The sequence below is a fragment of the Botrytis fragariae genome (assembly GCF_013461495.1).
Source record: "Botrytis fragariae strain BVB16 chromosome Unknown tig00000012, whole genome shotgun sequence".
In the NCBI taxonomy this organism is placed as follows: Eukaryota; Fungi; Ascomycota; class Leotiomycetes; order Helotiales; family Sclerotiniaceae; genus Botrytis; species Botrytis fragariae.
In genome coordinates this window covers 2,852,923-2,872,255 of record NW_023500989.1, presented here as the reverse complement: position 1 = coordinate 2,872,255, position 19,333 = coordinate 2,852,923, and the positions used below count along the sequence as shown (strand labels likewise).

The following is a 19,333-nucleotide window of genomic DNA, read 5'->3' as shown; positions in this document are numbered from 1 at the left end:
GGAGTGTTTAGACACATGAGAATGAGAGTTAACCCAATAATATTCGCCTCGTAGATTATATAAGAAACATCTTTTCCTTTTCCATGGTGTCACTAGACGTTTATTCTCGTTCCTCACCTGGACATTCATTAATGTGTGATTTAACGGACATTTATCCATCCATCCATCCATCCATACTGTTCTGGGCTTTCAAAAGCATTGGACCCTGTCTCATGCATGCTTGATAGACCATGGAGGCACTCTTCTCAAATAAACCCTAGCAACATGAACGCCATTCTGTCAAAAGCATCTATCCTTCCACAAAGCTTTCGTGCTTCCACCCAGCAAGCTTCAACGAGATATTGAGTCTCCACAATCATCAACGACGGATTCGGATGGCCGGCTCCGAGGCAGATATCTAATGAATATGAAGAACACACGAGGGAAGTTGCAATTTCACGGCACATTACTTGCAGGATAAATAGTCTCAGATGCAGGAATCATGATACGCAGTAATCACCACAAAATAGCATACACGATAGCCTCCCTTCACTTTCCCACGCGTAGCATTTCATTGGTCTCATTAATTTTCAATGAATCAATGTGGTTGTGAGGAAGAATAGCGTACCAAGGAGCTATCAGTCCAGGCCATGATAGCAATGCTCTATAAACTTACTCGGTATTGAGATGACATTAAAAAAGAACCTAGATGCATTGATCGACCTGAGTCCAGTATAGATTTTCCCGTCTAATCTTTTGGTTCCCTTTCACCTATTCTCATTAGTGGATGTCAATCGAAGCCACAAACATACCACAAACATATCATACAGAAACACACAGGAATTGTCAAACGAATTCCCCGAGAAATAACGAGTCAACGGAACGAGGTTCCAAGACGATATTGGCACCTCACGGAAAGAAAGATCTAAATATCATATGCCCACCTGTCTCCTAGTGAAATTACCAAGCCCATTTCTCACCCATCTCGTCCCAAACCCAAGAGGCATAATCAGTAAGGGTATCATTGGTCTGTGTGTTTGTGTGTGTGATATGGTTAGTATCTCCATGATGTGAGGAGAATTGAAATGGGTCTAGAGAAGTAAAAGAAGGAACGAGTACCATACCAGCATATCCTTCAGAGACGGCATTTGTAACCTATCAATCTGATCTTTTCTGGATCGTCAGGTAAGGCAATGGATTATACGCCAAAAGCTTATATCCCGGTGGGAAACGTGATTTCCAAATTGGCCCTGCACCTTTGAACAATTAAATAAAACTCCATTCCCCCTCTTTTTCTTCTGTTCCTGTTTTTTTCTCATCCTACTATTCTCTCTCTGGTGTCATGGTTCTCTCTTCTATTCCATCTGTCTTTTCTTCTTCGTTTTCTTTCTTGTTCCGAGTCATTATTGGGAATTGATTCAATTTCTCCGTCTTGTATCCTCCTTCCTCACGCTATCATAAACCTTGTCAAGAAAGACACAGGGCGGCCTTCCATCTTCCAAATACAACAAGCTGGACGAGATGGATTCACAGGATCAAATGACTATGGAATCGTCTGTCTCTACATCATGGAACATTGTCCTTCATTCCTGCAACCTTTTCTTCACTTTCTTCATCTTGCAAATGTCAAGTTTTTTTCCCTTTCTGTCACAGATTTTCGTATGGTGCAAATCCGTCAGGTTAAAGCGACCAGGAATTTCACACCGCATCAGGAACAGGCACGACCGGGAACCAATCACACTAGTCCAACACACATACTATCGCTCATATTTACTATACTTACTCACCCAATTTCATTAACCAAGGAATCTTTAGGACATTGCGAAGATATTAACAGTAATAGAAGGATAACCTAGGTCTTGGTGAAGGATCATTCTATGCGTTTTTTGATGTGATTCGAATTCCCCTTCGAATTCACTGAAGATGATAAAATGATCTTTTCGGATGGAAGGGTTACCAATTGAGTTGAGCCAAGGTTATCAAGATATGATTGGCTTAACCGTCGTTAGCCTTTTTCTCTTTTTCTCTAAAAAAAATGGAGCGACGACCGAGGAAAGGAAAGGAAAACGAAACGAAACGATTTCATACAGCATCCATCCATCCTTCAGCAAGAAACAGGTGAACGCCGCGACATTCATCCGACAATCTCATTACTCAACAACGCAACCCTCCCCCGGAAGACTTCTCATTAGTTCAAATTCGCACTTTAGAGTGTCATTCCAAGCTGCCTAGGCATTTCAATTATCTTTGGGTTGCTTATTCGGTCCACCAGTTGATTCAACCAACGTGTTACAGCAAGCATTCTCCCATTCTCCCATTGATTCTTATTTTTTATTTTTACGATACAGCATTATTTCGCCAACCATCGGATCCAAACCCCCATTCTCTGTCCGAACCTATTCTAATCCGACCTTGTTTTTGGAGCCGTGTATTGAGACGGGTATGTTCCGATCTTTTCTATTATCTTTTGATCTTCCCATGTATCTTATCCGCACAAATCCGGAGAAGTTGTACGGGCTGGCTTCTTACCGCTTCGTCGCTGCCTTACCTTTTCTCTCCTCACCTTACCTTGCCGGACTACCGCACATTCGCAACTCTCCCTCACGTTTACCACCACCGTACCTTATTATTCCTCAAGCTACCTACTACCTACCTCCACCTCCAACCCACACAAACGTGACCTTGAATCCTTACACTCAGAATTGGTCACGCTTTCACTCTCCGCCAATGCTATGTTGCACTCATTTACTCTGGAGCACAACACCGATCTATTCATCGTATCAATCATCAATCATCAATCATCAACCATCAATCAAATCAGCACAAATACATACACATTCATTCATATTCCACCCACGCACCCACCAATTCGACCATTCTGGATCTCCCAATTACCATGGATAATTGACTGACACAACATATTTTGTTCTAGAAAATAACCAATTCTTCTTTTTTGAGTACACTTCGATTATAAAAACTCACCTCTTCTCATTATCTCGTCATTGGTTGGTGAGTTAATAATTTCTGAAATTCTAGAAAGTCTTTTTCCCCTTTGATCTTCACTCAATTGACGCTCTGTTCCGTTGTTCTGATTGAACGAACGAAGCGTGGTTATTTTGGGGCGTTACTTTTTTAGTCACTAATCCTAATCTTACGTTAGCGTACAATTCAGGTGAAGAGAGACTCCGAGACTGTCAAAACAATTTGGGACCTCAACAGCGCGCGTCGATAGGTAAGACCTTACCTTTCATTCCTCTCATTCCTATCCTTATGTTAGAAAGATGTCACGAGACACATTGTAGTTATTGATGCGCATGTTGATTGAATATCGTGGATGCTGTTGATAATAAAGTTGATGAAGCAATTGTTTCCCCCTTTGCTTCATTTGACCCATCAGCGCGTCGCGACTTCATCGCGCTAGATTCTATCTTTTATTTCTGCATCTGCACCTTTATCCTACTGGATTTCAATGGATTCAAACTTAACTTTGATGATAACTAACACTTGTGCGCATCTGCAGATGGGTTGCCACTACTATCATCCACAGACATGAGCTCCTGGATGAACGACGCTGCCGTCCAAAACCACAATGGCGCAGGCTTCAATCATATGAACGAATCGAATACCGGAGGAAACATGATGGACCCATCGGGTTTTATGCCCACTTCATCATCCTTTGATCCCAATCAATTCCAGAATCAACAATTACAACAAAGAATGCAAAATGGTGGAATGCGCAATGGGTCGCCAGCCTTCAATAACCCGTGTATCAAACCAATCCTGTTATTCCATCAAAGAGACCAAGGCCAAGGGAAGACAGTCTAGGTACATCACCCAGGCAAGCTTCTGGCATGCTACCTGGATCTCGCTCACAAACTCCACAACAAGCTGCCTATCCCAATTTTTCACCTAATAATGTCCCCCCACAACATGCGCCTCAACAGACACCATATTCGCATTTACAGAATGGATCGAGTAATGCTAGTCCGTCTCCAATCATGGCTAATCAGCTACGTCCTGGCGGTGTACCACAACGAGTTTCTACAGCTTCTCCTCATCCATTCTCGCCTTCACAATCTGATCATGGAAGCCGAGTCGAGACACCACAAAGTAGTACATTTGCCCAGAACACTCCCTATGCACCTGCCTATGGTCAAAATTTTACTCCCCCACCAGGACGAACTTCGGCACCACCGCAAAGTGCAATGTCGACGCCACAAATGCCACCTACGATGTCACAACCTCAAATGTACAATCAACAGGCCCAGCCACCGAATCACCAACCGCAACAAAAGAACACTTCTTTGGACCAAACCAGGCAAATGTATCAGATGCGACTGCAACAATCACTTCAGCAGCAGCAGCAGCAGCAGCAACAACAACAACAGCAACAGCATCAACAACAGAGCAATCTACATGCTGCGCAACGACAGAACATGTCGCCCGGTGTAAATCCATTGTCTCAAGGGCAGATGATGCAAGCACCAAACGGCCAATTTGCTGGCATGCGACCTCAGCAAGCTTCATTGGCCCAAAACCAAAATCCGAACAATTTTCTCAAAAGCTTGGCTGCTTTTATGCAGTCAAAGGGTCTGCCTTTAGAGACGAATCCATTTGTAGGTGATAGACATATCAATATTTACGTTTTGTATGTGGCAGTTACCAAATATGGAGGATACAGAAATGTGACGGCTCAAAATGCATGGGGACAAATTGCGCAAGCCATTCAAATACATCCTTTGAGATACCAAAATGTGCCTCCGCAACTCAAGGCTCTATATGAGAGAAATCTTCTTGCGTTCGAGGAGGCTTTTCAATCCAATATGCAAAGGCAGAGAGCAGCCGCAATGAAGCAGGGTGGTGCTATCGGTGTACCCCAAATGTCGCCCACTAAACAAATGCCTCCATCAAACTCTATGCAAGCATCGCATTACATGCAACAGCAGATCGCCCAACAGCAGCATCTCCAACAGCAACAAACTACCCCCATGAAGCAAATGACACCTCTACATCATCCTCAACAACCTGCCATGAATGGTTTCTCAACTCCACAAGCCCCGCCAGTACATCCTTTAGGATCTCAAAGCCATGCTCGGAACAGTCTCTCGAGGAGTGTCGAGGCCACCCCGCCGCAGAATACCGGCATTTATCCTATACCGTCTCCAGCTTCAATACCCAAGTCTGGCAGTATATCATTGGCATCACCTCATCCTAACATGGTGCCGGCATTAGATGAGCAAAATCAAGATGAGGTAATGAACGTAGTCCTTCCTGAGAAGTTGAAGGTCTTTTCGCGGATTCCTGATGAAAATGGGGGCGCCCTCGATTTGGAGGTTCTCCGTGGCGAGGGGACTTCCTTGTTGAAACTGAAGCCAGATTTTCCACCATTGACTGAAATTGGTACCATCGACGTCCATGCCTTAACCATGAGCCTTCAATCCGGACTACATGCCGAAGTACGTTTGGCTTTAGATACTCTGGCCTTGGTGTCCTCGGAACAACGGCTACCAATAGAGTTGATGAAATGTGATGATTTGGTTGAGACACTAGTTGATTGCGCCGAGGATCAGGTTGAATTGTTAGCCGAAAACGCGGCAGAGGTATCGGATATGATGCTCATAAATTCATACGAGGATGTCGTCCGCGCCTGCCAGGCTGAGAAGCATACCGTACAAGATATTCCACCTTTTGGATCGGAGGAATATCAGGTCGATCGAGCAGTCGAGAAGCTGATTTGCATAACCAGTATTCTGCGCAACCTTTCATTTCACGAACCAAATCTTTTGTTCCTTGCAGAAGAGTTTGTTATCAAATTCTTCTGCGTGGTAATACGGTATCTTGGAACTCGAAATATGCTACTTAGGACCAACCAGAACACGCTGGAGTTCATGAAAGACGGTGTTATTTTACTATCAAATATGGCACATGAGATCAAGTTACCTGGTCGCGAACAAGCGTTATGTTTATTGCATTTCCTATTAGCATTTGCGCCCTGCCCTCCCCCAAATGTAATGGGATCCGATAAAATCACATTTTCGCAGTACGACCCAACTATTCATTATTATATCTATCCTGCTGTTGATAGTCTTGCCAAGCTTCTTGCGCGGGATGAACCAAACCGAACCCATTACAAAACGATCTTTGCCTCTGACGTGTCTTCGTCTCCACCTTTTGACCTTCTGACAAGAACATTCGCTCTGTCTATCTCGGTGATACCTGATCAGCAAAAAGACCCTAAACGGGGAACCTTCCTACCTCTGGTTGAAGCACGAAAGCCAATGCTGATGCAAGGCATGCTTGCTGCGGAACTTCTGGCAAACCTTGCACCAGGATACGACAGTGGCATTGCAAAAGCTTGGTTAACTTCAGAGGATGGGTTTGCAAAGAACCTTTCACACCTTGTATTAACATTATGTCACGAAGCCCCACAAGGTCCATCGCATGGCAGAGTTTCTGCCGTACCTAAAACGGCAGAGGAAGAGGCAATGTTACAAATAGTTCTTGGTGGAATTGGAATATTACGCCGACTGGCTGAAAAGTCACGAGACCCCGAAGACCCGACCTCTATGATACCCATACCTGGAATGCCAACGACGGAACGAATAATAAAACTACATGAACGCAAACAGCCTAGGCTGAAAGAGGCATTGCGACAATTGTGCACTTTTACAAGTCTTGGCTAATGAGTGGTTGGGTTTTCATAAATGTATTAAGGTTCATAGACGCATGAATTAATAGCGTATGGAGTCGGCGTTTGTAATTTGATATATCTGCCTGCTAAGCGTGGCATTTGCTTGATGTCTGTGATTCTTGTGGTATGGCTGGTATTGGTTTGTGTACAAGGGGTGATGGGTTCTCTTGAAAAGTAAGAGTGTATTGTACATATAGGCATTGAGTGTGTAGAATGATAATCAAAGCAAAATATTGCTTTTGAAACAACTAAACCCGTATAAAATCTTTCTCGTCCATAAATGTATTGCAAGTATCCCATTAAAAATGTCGCTCCTTGAGGAACTCCTTTACTTCCGGTTTGCACCACCCCTGTGATATGGTCAGTAAACTCATGGATCAGACCTCCATAAAGACTACACAACATACCTTGATTATGATATGCTTCGCCAATTGATTGACCCGAATTTCCTTGTTGGAGAATGCCTCTTCTAATTGCTCCTTCAACTTCATGATATCTCCTTCAATCTTTCTAATTTTTGTCTGCTTCAAGTTGCCACCTGCTTTGGAAAGTGCATATACTGGCAGTTGTTTGGACGGCGTTCGAGATACATAGTACGGTTGATTCGGGGCTGTCGCAGGTGTAGTTTGTGAGGGGATTGGCGTCGAGGTTGAAATTGCTTCCTTTGTTGGGCTTGAGGAAGCGGGGTTCGTAGATAGTCTAGCAACACCAAGGAAATATCGTAAAGTGGTTGGTCTAGGCAAAGCCATAGGTCTGAGGAATTGTAGTGACATCGTAAAGGATGTGAGGTTGTGGAAAGATTGATTTTTGATCAATTACCTTCCCCAAACTTCATTCGAACGTCGCGAACTTCTCAAAGACAAAAAAGACGCTAATAATTTAAGCTACCCTCCACTAGCGCGAAATTTTGTAGGCGGGCGCACACAATCATCAAATTCCGACATCTTTATCCTGCGAAAGCGTGAACCCCACCACTATTTCCAACTCACGACAGCACAATAGGATCGCAATCATGGCGGACAATACTCCCACGACTGCGAATGACCTTCTCAATGATGCTGCTCAAGCAGCGGCCAAGAGCCCCGAGGAAATCGCCAAAGAGAACGATCTCCTTCCTAAACTCATCACCCACCTCGACAGACATTTAATCTTCCCTTTGCTACAGTTTGTCGGTGACCAAGATGACGAGCCATCGCCAGAAATCACAAAGGCAAAATTCGAATTGTTGAAGAAGACCAACATGACAGATTATGTTGCCAGTCTCCACTGCGAAATCGAGGGTGTGGATGAAGCCCCAAAGGAATACGCGAACAAGAGACAAGAAATTCTTCAAAGATTAGAAATTTTCGGACAAGAGAGCGAGAAAATTACAGATTTGTTAGGCAGAGAGGATGTTGTTACTGGACTGAGAAGTGACAAGGTTGCTAACTTGGAGTTCTTGAAGAAGGAGCATGATGTACGTATGGGAATTCTGTGTCACTGAAAATTCAACCTAACAAAGAAACAGGTCACAATTGAGATGGTCAACGTCTTATACGACTTCGGTAACTTCCAATACAGCTGTGGAAACTACGGAGCGGCTGCCGAACTCCTTTACCAATTCAGAGTCCTCTCTACCGACGATGACAAAGTCACTGCAGCAACATGGGGTAAATTGGCTTGTGAGATCTTGACTGGAAACTGGGAATCCGCTATGGAGGAAGTCCAAAAAGTGAAAGAATCGATCGAGACCAAGCTCTTCAACAAACCTCTCGCACAACTTCACCACCGCACCTGGCTCATCCACTGGGCTTTGTTCCCATTCTTCAACCACGAACCCGCTCGTGATGTTATCTGCGACCTCTTCTTCTCCCCAGCATTCATCAACACCATTCAAACCGCCTGCCCATGGATTCTAAGATATTTGACTGCTGCAGTCATTACCAACCGTAACCGCACACGCAACACTGGTCAATATCAGAAACAACTCAAAGATATTATTCGTATTGTTAAGCAAGAGAACTACGAATACTCAGACCCCGTCACCGATTTCATCAAGGCTCTATACCTCGACTTCGATTTCGAGGAAGCACAAAAGAAACTTTCCGAGGCTGAGGAAGTTCTCCGTTCCGATTTCTTCCTCGTCGCTGCCTCTGAAAACTTTGTTGAGGCCGCAAGACATTTGATCAGCGAGAGCTACTGCAAGATCCATCAGAGAATTGATATCAAGGATTTGAGTGCAAGATTAGGTTTGAACCAAGATGATGGTGAAAAATGGATTGTCAACCTCATCAGAGATACCAGAGTTGACGCCAAGATTGATTACAAGGAAGGAACAGTTGTCATGAACCACCCACCAAGCAGTGTATACCAACAAGTAATTGAGAGGACGAAGGGAGGATTCTTCAGAACACAAGTTCTGAGCGCAGCTGTTGCGAAGTAAGGCGAATCTACACTTTAGGGGGCTGGAGAGAGGTTAGGAGCGTGGAAGCTGTTATCTAGGTCTCTCGTAATGGGTAGATGGGATCACGCATACTGAACGATATGTATATGGTCGGTCTGTTACGATCTGGTCTGGTCTGCATGGCTTTAAGCTGGCTGGCGTTTGGATTGGGGAAAATAAATAGCAAAAATGGAATGAGAACGAAATGATATAGTAGATTTCAGTCTTAGCTGTGCCCTTTTGACCTCGAAATGAATGGGGATGATGCATGCAAGACATGATGGAAATGAAAGCATGTGGGCGGTTGAACAGATGTATTGAAAGCAAATGATTATATGAATTCGTTGCTTGCACGAATATATCAAATTACTGGATCTATGTTTTGCTTAAGGAACTGTCTGCTGAACTGAAACGCCCCTTTATATATTTTATCTCTCTTTTGCACATTGTATTTGCATACTTTCCTACTTCAGCAACTGAATAGGTCAACCGAATACAACCTTAATTTATCGAGGTAGTCCTCATACTTCTGTTTCATTCTTGGTATTAGTAGGCGTGCACCAGTTTTTCTGTTTGGACAGTCTGCTTTTGAATTCGAGGGATGGGTTGGTGGATAGATACTAGATGAGCCACACCACACACTCTCTCTTGTTTGGTCTTCGTAGGCGGCAGTTTGTGTGGTTGGTGCTACTGGCAAAATACACAATGCATGCTGGATACTTGATGATGAACGGAAATAGAACAAAACAGTGCACTAGAGCTCGATTCTTTGATTTATTTTAGGGTTTCTTGTTCTGCCGAACAAAGCTACATGTCTTTTTCATTCATTTCAATCCTATTGTTAAGCTTTCTTTGTCTCTTAATAAAAGATGATTGAGTACAATAAGATTGACAGAACAATGCCCCTCTTCCTTTAAAATGCTTCTTGTGCCGCGACATGTTTTCTTCCTTTCCATTTTCTGAAAACCTTCCAAGTTATACATCTCATCTCCTATTTGCCTTTACGTTTATATTTACAGTCCATCACATATTTTCTACACTAAACAATTCTCAAAACACACACACACACATCAACACCCATCAAACCTACAATCTTCACCTCACAAAGCGAACTAACAACCACCCACCCAACCATGCCCAAACAAACTCGCACCCCAGGACAACCCCTCCAAGAACGTCCCCACCTCGACACCCACGTCCAACAAACCCTCACCCGCGCCCTCTTCCGCGAACCCACGCTTGCGCGTCGCCAAAAACAAGCACAGGTGCAGCGCAGAGAAACACTCGTCCAGAGAGCAGTCCAAAGACCCCATGTAAGTATCTTCACCGAATCCGATTCTGACATCTTCCCTGTAGTGCATACTCCTTCCTTTACCGTTTCGCCCGAAGATGCTTTTGCTGTTCGGGGGAGCGGGGCAGGTTCGCCCGTTTCGCCTTTGACTCCTGAGGCTCTGTCGCAGTCGCAGTCGCGGTCGCAGTCTGAATCTCAAGAGCAAGACGCTGAGCAAGAACAAACAAACTACACCCTCGAGATCGAACCCGCGACTCCAGCCTCGGAACTCGAACCCCGTGGTGCAGCGATGTATACCCATTGGTATTTTGATCATCAGGCGGCAAACCACTATGATGAGAAACATGTGAGTATGAGTGACAGGTCTGCGTTTACGATGATGAGTGGAGGGTTGGAGAGGAGAAGGGGGGGAGTGAGGGTTAGTGTTAAGAGGGTGAAGACGTGGATTCGAGAGAAAGCGGAGAAGAAGGAGAGAGAAAGGTTAGAGAGGAGACGGGAGAAAAAGGGGAGTTGGTGATTAAAGAGAGGGTTTTGGGGTGCGAGGAGAAGGAGGGGGGTGAGAAGGGGAAGGGGTGAGAGGGAAGTTGAGCGCGGTGATGAAGAGGGGGTCGGATAGGTTGAGGAGATTGGTGCCGGGGGTGAAGAAGGAGAAGAAAGAGGAATGGAGGGTGTTGGATAGGATTACGGGGTTTCAGACGATTGAGTAAGTAGGGCGAGTACTCTAGGTAGGTGTTTGATTTCTCTCTTGTTCTTTCTTTCTTTCCTTCTGTCATCTTTGGATCGCCTTATTCTTTGTGGGATATCAATTTGTTTGTTTTGAAGGTAAGTCATAAATAATACACTATACGCATAAATGAGAAATTGTCTCTACTCCTTATTTGTGACCCACTGATATGCTGTGATGAGTGAGATGTAACTTTGATTTTTGTCAGGAGTAAGTATTAGTGAAATCATTTACTATATCTAGTACAAGACCTATTGATAAACAACTGTATGTTCCAAAGGAATGGTATAAAAACGAAGCGACTGCTGACATAGGGAGACTTACCAAGCCAAAAGATATAGACGGTCTGATCAGTAATATACAATAAACAGGCCATTAATTCTCTCAAAAAATCCTCTTCCTCCATCACCAAACACGTCAATCATTGATCAACAATCCTAATCGAGGTAAGGGGCAGAACGAAAACCCCAACACCGCGTATACACTATTCGTCCCCCTCCAAAATATACCAAGTCGGTACATTCCTCGCAAAAAATGCAAAAAGATACATACAACAGTGGGGATTCGCTGGTGGTCACCCACCCAACTACTAATCCACCGATCTGAAGCTTGTGTATGGCAGAGCGGACGGGATGCCCAATTCTCTTCAGTCTATGGTCGTATGTAACAGAAAGTGATAGAATTGAGTATATACTGCTGGTTTGTTTGTTTATCCTGGTCTCATAAGCGAGGGGTTGCACTACCGAGATTCGATTTGGCTTGATCTCACCCTCACTCAGTCTGGGTATTGAATTTGGAGTGTCTGCTTTGACCTTGGACTTGATTGTAAGGTATGTAAAAGATATTGTCATTCAGACAGAGCTAGTTGTTGCTTTGCGAAGGAATGATAAATAGTGACTGTCGTGAATGGAAAAAAACCGCGGGTGCACTCCAATGCTGACTTCCGTCGCAAAGGATATGGATTCCTCATCATCTCCTATGATTCTCATCCATATGATGATATGATTCCGCAAACTCGAAGAGTTCACCGGCTAAACAAGCTTCGTGAAGCTCTAGTAGATCTGCCTCTCTCAGAAGTCTCTTGTAAGTCTCTAACAGAATGCAGGTTTCCTCAAAAGTCTGGCAATTCATGAACCCATAGTCCACTTTCACTGTTTCATTTGGTGGAAACTCGGCGGGATTGTCAATGGCTACGAACTGTTTCAAAGACCAGACTGAAGGTTGTGGTCCGGAGGGGGATACTGATAGAAACCATTCTAGCAACTTAAACTCTGATCGCATTTTCTTCAGACCTTTGGAGTCTATGAGTTCGATTAAGGTACCAGACTCGTACGCATGCCAAAATTCCGTAAAGGTAGCTGTTAGCGGCGCGGGACCATAGAACATGTGTTGAGTATTGCCTCGAAGGTCCCCAAGAAGTTCATTCCCGAGTAGTAATCGTGTGTAGAGCACTCCAAGCGCGCTTTCCTCTCGCTCGTCATTGCAAGTGCAAAAGCCAAAGTTGTACCAGTTCATTTGGATTGGATTTGGACGCGCCATATGAAGAGCCGTCGCTAGAAGTTCATAGCATTTCATCTTGGCCTCGGGTTTCAATTGACTTGGCTGTTTATGCTGGTCCTCTTTATCCAAATAAAGTTGGGCTTGGTCGTAAAATGTGGCTAGCAAATTCTGAGTTGACTCCTCTTTAGTTAATGGTTTCTCTAAAATATGTAGATTGACCAGAAACCACGGAAAATAACCCCCTCGATGGGCTTCGTTGATTTGATAGAAGTGTTTTTTGATGTTAGTAATAAGGGTACTCTCGACTTGCCATCTGTGAATGTCTTCGACTGGGACACCACCGAGCCACAACCCCTTATAAAGCCCCAAAAGATTAGATCTATCGGCAAATGACGACAGATGATTGAAACCAAAATCCTCAAGCACTTCCTCCTCATCAGGAATGGTATTCTCAGATATATTTATATAAAGATAATCAGCCGAGGTGAGCGGTCGCTTGGCACACGTGAACACATGCGACCCGTTTGTCCTGGTTTCGCATGATTCACTGCAATAGTAATCTATATTGCAGATACTGCACAGTCGAGATGTCACTCTAGAGCAGGTGTTGCATTCACCGAGTTCTTCTGACTCTACCAATGTGCCGTCTGACAGATTTCCCCAGGTGCGCTTCGGGAAAGGGGTACCACTCCTTTCTACCGATGGTCTGTGCGGATCTCAGCTCTTGCATAACAGTTTCAACAGCTGGAAGATTATATCTCTACCCTTCTTACCTATTGAATAGCCTAGCAACTCTTTCTTGCTCCATTTTCTTTTTTCTTCTCTCTATTACCAGGTGCTTACCTGACTTCTCAGAATTGTGGTCACTGAATATGCTGCTTCCACCAACAACAGACGTTTTTTCTAGTCGTATTGCTTTGTCGAAGTCCGACTTCAATTCTTTCTCAATGTCTTTTTGCACTTGTACCACTGATTTGGCTACTTTATCCGCCTGGCTAGAAGCTAGTCCTATTGCTTCGGGTACCGTCCAGGGTTTGAATAGTCGACCATGGCAGCCCCTTGTACCAATCCTGCCATATGCTTTGAGGAAGTGCGAGCACATGAAACAGCTATACTTGCTGCAACCAAAATAGGCGAATGATTGATCCAATAACCGCTCATTCTTGCTCAAAAACAGAATCATTTGAATCTCAGCATGTATGTTAAGTGCCTGCTTTTGCAACTTCCCGTACTCCCGCTCAGCCTTGGCAACAGTCCAGCTTGGCCCGATCACAGTTTTGACTGTCAAGGTGTCGGTCGGGAGATCAAGGAGCTTCAAGGTCTCCTTTAGCTTGAGTGCATCCTTGAGCGCCTTTTGCGGTATCCTATCACCGGTCACTGCAGTTATGGTAACATTGTTGAAACTTGGGAGCTTAAGAGAAACCTCTTTGAATCTTTCAAGTATGACCCGAAGCCTACCGAGAAAACAAATATCAAGCCATAGTTTTCTAGTTTGTTTCGTAGACTTCGGAGATGTTTGGAGAAGCTCCTCGACGACTTTGCTCTTTCGTAATTCATATGCTTTTGTGACAAGCGTGCTATGTCTGTCGATCAACCTCTGACCCGTCTCTAGCCTAGCAAAGGTCTGATTTTGAAGAACCGAGAGTTCGTTACGTGCTGTAGCGAACCTGTCGTTATTGTAATCGTTGAATGTGGTGTTGTAACTCTTGAGGCTCAACCTCAGGTTCGGAATATAAGTTTCTTCGAGACGGTCTTCATAATACGCCAACATTTCATTCCAAAGCACCACCTCGACTATTCGATTCGGCAAGTCTTCACAGAAAGTTAAATTTGGCTCAAGGTTTAATTAGTGAACAGGTACCTTTTCCGTGGAACAAGCCACTTAGCCGCTTGCTTAACTTCTCAAAGAAAATATTGTCCACAATCTGAAAGCCTCCATTTCGGGTGATCCAAAGCGTCACATTCTCCTCGTCTTCCATCATACTGGAACATGCAACATATTTGCCGCCTTTTCTATTAGCGATCAATTCCGCCAGACAATCCAGGAACTTTGTTTTCAATTGATGATATCCTGAATCTGAAATTTGGTCACGGTAGCTTGTGTCTATACTAATCGCATCGCTGTCGATAGTAGACTCGTTCTTGTCAGACAGCTCCGTGCCCAAGGAGACTGACTCAACTTGCCCATCATTTCGAAGTGCAAGAAGATTTGCGTAGGCAGTGAATTCTAGTTTATTAAGTCCTGGGAGATTCCAGTTGAAGTCTTGAGTCATGATGCTAGACTTATCGATGAATTTTGTGAGCCATTTAATGAAGGTGTGAAATATAAGTCATGCCATGCATGCATGCGGAGGCGACCATTATCATGTCACAGAATATACGCCACAATATGTGGCTTTGAACCTGTAAGCTTACAATTGCAAAGTCTAACATAACAGTCAGTCTATTAAAATTTGAATTTGAATGCATATCAGCGTTGGTAGGATAGAAGTAGGAACCCATCTAGTTCTTCCTTGATCTATGCTTGTGAGTAGTGGGTTAGCGCTTACTACAGAGTATATGGAAGCTTTATATTATCAGGAAAGGGGGCTGAGAAATGAGAAATCTCAGACTTTTCACATGAGAACATGTTACACAATCTATCGAGGAAATCATTGATAAAAGGGTAGGTTTATGTATGGAATAAGATACTTAGACAAATCTGCCACCTGGGCAAGCATCTGGTTCGTGATTTCGCTACGAGTTTATTGATCGGCTGTCTGACATGAAATTCTTCAAACTTTTAGGAATTCGTTATTTCAATAAACTCGGTAATAGCATGATGCCGAAAACCAAGAGGCTATCGCTGTTGAGGTTGTATTTCGGACCATCGAACGAACTGGCCTGGTCTGAGGTGGCTGCTTCCTCTTTGAAAAAATAATGGTCCAACACAAGCTAGAGTACTAGTCATGAGGCAGCAAACGGGCAAACAATGTACTCAAAAAGGTATGCTATACATGTATATAAACTAAACTTAAACATTAAAACCACAACTAGTATTTATACACGTGAATATTAATATATCGCATCAATCCGCATCCACATCCAAACTATTCGTACAACGCTTGTTGCCACCATGCACATCTGTTGTTTGCAGTGGTATCAGTTTGCACACTTCCCAAGCCAGTAGTTCCAAGAACGAGAGTCGTGGCATTGCTTTGGTATTCTGGGAAAAATGGCACTCCAACCCCATTGGGATTACCTGTCATAGCGAAGTTCATGATGTATCTTTGTAAATCAGCTGCTATGGTAGCATTTACTGGCAATCCATCGTTTGATGTAGTAGTGTCACCATTGAAGAACGTGTATGCAATATCTTCGCCGTGAAGTCCGGGTGGAACGGTAAAGTAGTAGGAGTGTGTTTCGTTAAGGAACGCGGTGTTCAGGTAGCGAGTATTGCACGTGAAAACGATTTCGGCTGTGATGAGGGATGCTCGTTCCCAAATACTCGTGTATGGATAAGAACCATTGTAGACTGGTGGGTAAAGGGTTCCAGTCACGTAGGCAAGCGTGGAATTGGATATGGTGGGCAGCGTTGTTGTAAGATCGGTAGCAATATCGGCGTCTGTAGAGAAGAAGGGAGATGTGAAGAATGCACCTTCATTGGAATTGTGCCCTGTCATGATCTTGACGTTCGTATCGAATTTGCCCTCAAGAAGTAATTTGGCCGGTAACTCAGGTACAAAGGTACCGTCAACTGCCGGTCCGAAAGTAAAAGTACCATAAGGAGCCGATCGCGCAGTAATAATAGTATTAAGCCCGGCCAGCGTGGCGAAGTCGAGATTTCTCAAATCCGATACGGAGGTGATGTTAGGTCCAATAAGTTCTTGTGCTTGAGTGATGACGTTTTGGAAAGTCGCCTCTTGTTGGGCATCTGAATAAACGGGGGATAGCCAGGACTTTGTAGAATGGCCTGAGAGAAAGGTGCATTGCCATTGCTACCACCATATGCTGTAATCTGATGCATGATCGACCCAGCTCCGGCCGATTCGCCGATAACTGTTACTCGATCCGCATCTCCACCAAAGAGGTAAATATACTTTTGTATCCATTCCAAAGCCAATCTCTGATCAAGAAGAGCAGCATTTGCTGCTCCACTTTCCTCAAATGTGGGACCAGAAAGCCATCCCTATATCTGGTCAATTACTTTCCTCAAAATCAATGAATATGAACTTACAAAGAGACCAAGTCTGTAGTTTAGAGCAACATAAATTACACCTTCATCCCCATTCTCTTGACTCCTTGAAATCAACGTAGCCGGATTCCCTGAACCAAATTTTGATCCGGCGACATAACCACCTCCATATATCCAAACAACAACGGGGGCGCTACTTTCACCACAAGAATCGTATATGGACTTTGGGACAATGACATCGAGGAACAAGCAGTCCTCTGAAGTCAATGGTGCTGGCGCGGAGAGTCCCGAGATGGTGAGATTCTTCTCGACTGCTTCTACTTCTGCCTCGACGAATTCCAAGGTAGCTGTATTAGCACCTTGAAAATAGTACAAAGCAACTTCTTCCCAATAAGGTGTTCCCTGCGCACAGATAGCACCCTGCTGACCATCGTTGATGGTTCGGTTTACTTCAGTCGGTTCGATCGGAGCAGCAAATCGAAGATTTCCTATAGGCGGGGCTGCATATCGAATATTTGAGAAGTTGTAGTACTGTCCTGTCTCCTGTAGTTGTATTTAGTATCTACTCCAAAACGTGACCGATTTGAGATTGCATACATTTATTGTAGCCCGGTGAAGTGCATAGTCAAGATCAACGACTGGTAGGGAAGCGTTAGTGGGCAAAGCGTAGGCAGTTTGAACTGCACAAGCAGCAATCACAACGGCCTTGATTGCAATCATCTTTATTTTTCAGAAAGGAGGCAATTTGCGATGGAGCAAACGGCATAAAAGAAAACTTTGAAGAAGGGAAGCCATCTCGTATATAGAACTCAAGTGAGCGTGCAGCGGTACATCTTCTTCGTTACCTCGGTGGCTTATCAACCAACACTTGTTTTGGCGCCGAAAAATATATTAATTACATTGTTGTCAGTCTGCAAAGGCTTGTCATTAACTCGACATTCGGAGATGAGCATTTAATCGGTGCACTAGCAACGGGCGGGGGAAACTGGGTACTAGGATAAAGACGGCATGAAGATCTTAGGGGCTGTCATCCAAAGAAAGGAGACGGGACTACCTGGTACCTAGCCACTCATAGCTAAGAGCTCACCGGAGAACAATCCCTTTAGAGATGTGCTTTGAAATTCATTTCAGGGATAAGGACAATTTAGTCCGGGGAGAAAGGAACATTCTATCGAAGATCTCACTCGTATAGAGCTGAGAGTGACATGTCTACGCGTTCACATTACACGCGAGATCTACATTGAGAGGAAGTTGCGAAGCCTAAGGGTTGCTAATACATTCCCGGTTCGTATACCCACGAGCGTTTGTGCCATTTAGACAGTTGGCCCATTTTATTTTGTGTCTACGCGTAAATAAACATGTTAATGGTTTCCCAATATAGATCGCAAGCAATTTCGGTAAGAACATCAAGCAAGGATATGAAGGTCACATCAAAAGCTTGTTATCGCTTGTCTCAGGGTCTAGGATTATACCGTATCGTTCCGACGTGATTATATCATTGGACGACGGATGTGGTTCATGAGAGCGAACTGTAGTTTGGCAGCTCAGCCTTACGCTCGAGCCACAACCTCAATTCCCGTCTCCTGATTCAACCAAGAACAATTGTTTTACCAAGAAGCATTATACACTTATTGATGCGAAATACTGACCCCGCGCATTATGTCTACAATTGCCCAACCTCGAGAAAGCTCCGTGAATGGGCGTCGCGTTCCTTTACTCACGACACCTACTTCCTCAACACGACCGAGTCTAGACCATTCCCGTTCATCTGAACCATCTCCGAATCGAGGATCCTCAGTCGCGATACCTCGACGCAACCGTGCCGCTTTGCGAGAATATTATAACCTCAGAAAAGGACAAGACGCTCCCACTGACGATGCGGCATCCGAAGTTTCCTCAATACACTTTGATAGTGAGGTACAAGAAAGCGAAATGGACAAGGACGGATTTGATGGGGAGAAATATGTGAAAGAGGTTCTGGAAAAGCAAACATTGGGAGAGCTATTACGGACCTACAATGGAGTTCTGACCGATATAAGGGCTTTAGACGCGGAGAAAAAGGCACTGGTCTATGATAATTACAGCAAGTTGATTGCGGCAACAGAGACAATCAGGAAGATGAGGACAAACATGGACCCATTAAATCCAATGGCCAGTACGCTCGACCCGGCTATCGCGAGTATCTACGAAAGGGCTGAGAAGATTAAGGTTGAGTTGAAGGAAGGCATTCCGGAATCACAAAGGAGACTCATGGAGATGGGGGCAGAGGAAAGGACGACATTCCAGAAGAAACAAAACATGAAGAAGCTTGTAATTCAAGTATTGGAGACACCTGAGAAGCTAAGATCATTGGTAGCGGGGGCAATGAAGACGAAGCCAGATTGGAATGGGAAAAAATCTCAACGTTGTTGAAAAGATGGAAAGAGAGAGGTGTAGGGGGAAGTGACGTGCAGGCCTGTATAGAAGACGGAGAGTCAGCCTTGAGGGGCGAGCCTCCAAATGAGAAGAGCTGGGTTAACATAAGAGCAAAGAGATCATCATGACATCAATAT

At 44.3% G+C, this 19,333-nt stretch overlaps 8 protein-coding genes across 8 annotated transcripts; 5 read left to right on the top strand and 3 right to left on the bottom strand.

Annotated features, from left to right (window-relative positions):
* Positions 1-3,528: 3,528 nt before the first annotated feature.
* Bfra_003104 (putative arid bright dna binding domain containing protein) lies at positions 3,529-6,662 on the top strand (the record flags this gene model as incomplete). Its single annotated transcript, XM_037333516.1, has 2 exons — positions 3,529-3,743; positions 3,818-6,662. The coding sequence occupies 2 exons, from the start codon at positions 3,529-3,531 to the stop codon at positions 6,660-6,662; spliced, it is 3,060 nt and encodes a 1,019-aa protein (XP_037195644.1).
* A 307-nt stretch (positions 6,663-6,969) lies between these two features.
* Bfra_003103 (putative mitochondrial large ribosomal subunit protein) lies at positions 6,970-7,443 on the bottom strand (the record flags this gene model as incomplete). Its single annotated transcript, XM_037333515.1, has 2 exons — positions 6,970-7,020; positions 7,078-7,443. 2 exons carry the CDS (start codon positions 7,441-7,443, stop codon positions 6,970-6,972), a joined length of 417 nt encoding a protein of 138 aa, XP_037195643.1.
* A 239-nt stretch (positions 7,444-7,682) lies between these two features.
* Bfra_003102 (putative eukaryotic translation initiation factor 3 subunit e protein) lies at positions 7,683-9,092 on the top strand (the record flags this gene model as incomplete). The annotated part of the gene is made up of 2 exons (XM_037333514.1): positions 7,683-8,126; positions 8,178-9,092. 2 exons carry the CDS (start codon positions 7,683-7,685, stop codon positions 9,090-9,092), a joined length of 1,359 nt encoding a protein of 452 aa, XP_037195642.1.
* Positions 9,093-10,225: 1,133 nt separating this feature from the next.
* Bfra_003101ia (uncharacterized protein) lies at positions 10,226-10,900 on the top strand (the record flags this gene model as incomplete). The annotated part of the gene is made up of 1 exon (XM_037333513.1): positions 10,226-10,900. The coding sequence occupies one exon, from the start codon at positions 10,226-10,228 to the stop codon at positions 10,898-10,900; it is 675 nt and encodes a 224-aa protein (XP_037195641.1).
* A 79-nt stretch (positions 10,901-10,979) lies between these two features.
* Bfra_003100 (uncharacterized protein) lies at positions 10,980-11,474 on the top strand (the record flags this gene model as incomplete). Its single annotated transcript, XM_037333512.1, has 2 exons — positions 10,980-11,086; positions 11,351-11,474. The coding sequence occupies 2 exons, from the start codon at positions 10,980-10,982 to the stop codon at positions 11,472-11,474; spliced, it is 231 nt and encodes a 76-aa protein (XP_037195640.1).
* Positions 11,475-12,076: 602 nt separating this feature from the next.
* Positions 12,077-14,880, bottom strand: Bfra_003099 (putative zf-mynd domain-containing protein; the record flags this gene model as incomplete). Its single annotated transcript, XM_037333511.1, has 3 exons — positions 12,077-13,313; positions 13,381-14,419; positions 14,469-14,880. 3 exons carry the CDS (start codon positions 14,878-14,880, stop codon positions 12,077-12,079), a joined length of 2,688 nt encoding a protein of 895 aa, XP_037195639.1.
* Positions 14,881-15,696: 816 nt separating this feature from the next.
* On the bottom strand, positions 15,697-17,501 carry Bfra_003098 (putative carboxylesterase family protein; the record flags this gene model as incomplete). Its single annotated transcript, XM_037333510.1, has 4 exons — positions 15,697-16,559; positions 16,589-16,775; positions 16,824-17,324; positions 17,379-17,501. 4 exons carry the CDS (start codon positions 17,499-17,501, stop codon positions 15,697-15,699), a joined length of 1,674 nt encoding a protein of 557 aa, XP_037195638.1.
* A 939-nt stretch (positions 17,502-18,440) lies between these two features.
* Bfra_003097 (putative vps51 vps67 protein) lies at positions 18,441-19,324 on the top strand (the record flags this gene model as incomplete). The annotated part of the gene is made up of 2 exons (XM_037333509.1): positions 18,441-19,185; positions 19,206-19,324. The coding sequence occupies 2 exons, from the start codon at positions 18,441-18,443 to the stop codon at positions 19,322-19,324; spliced, it is 864 nt and encodes a 287-aa protein (XP_037195637.1).
* Between the last annotated feature and the right edge of the window lie 9 nt (positions 19,325-19,333).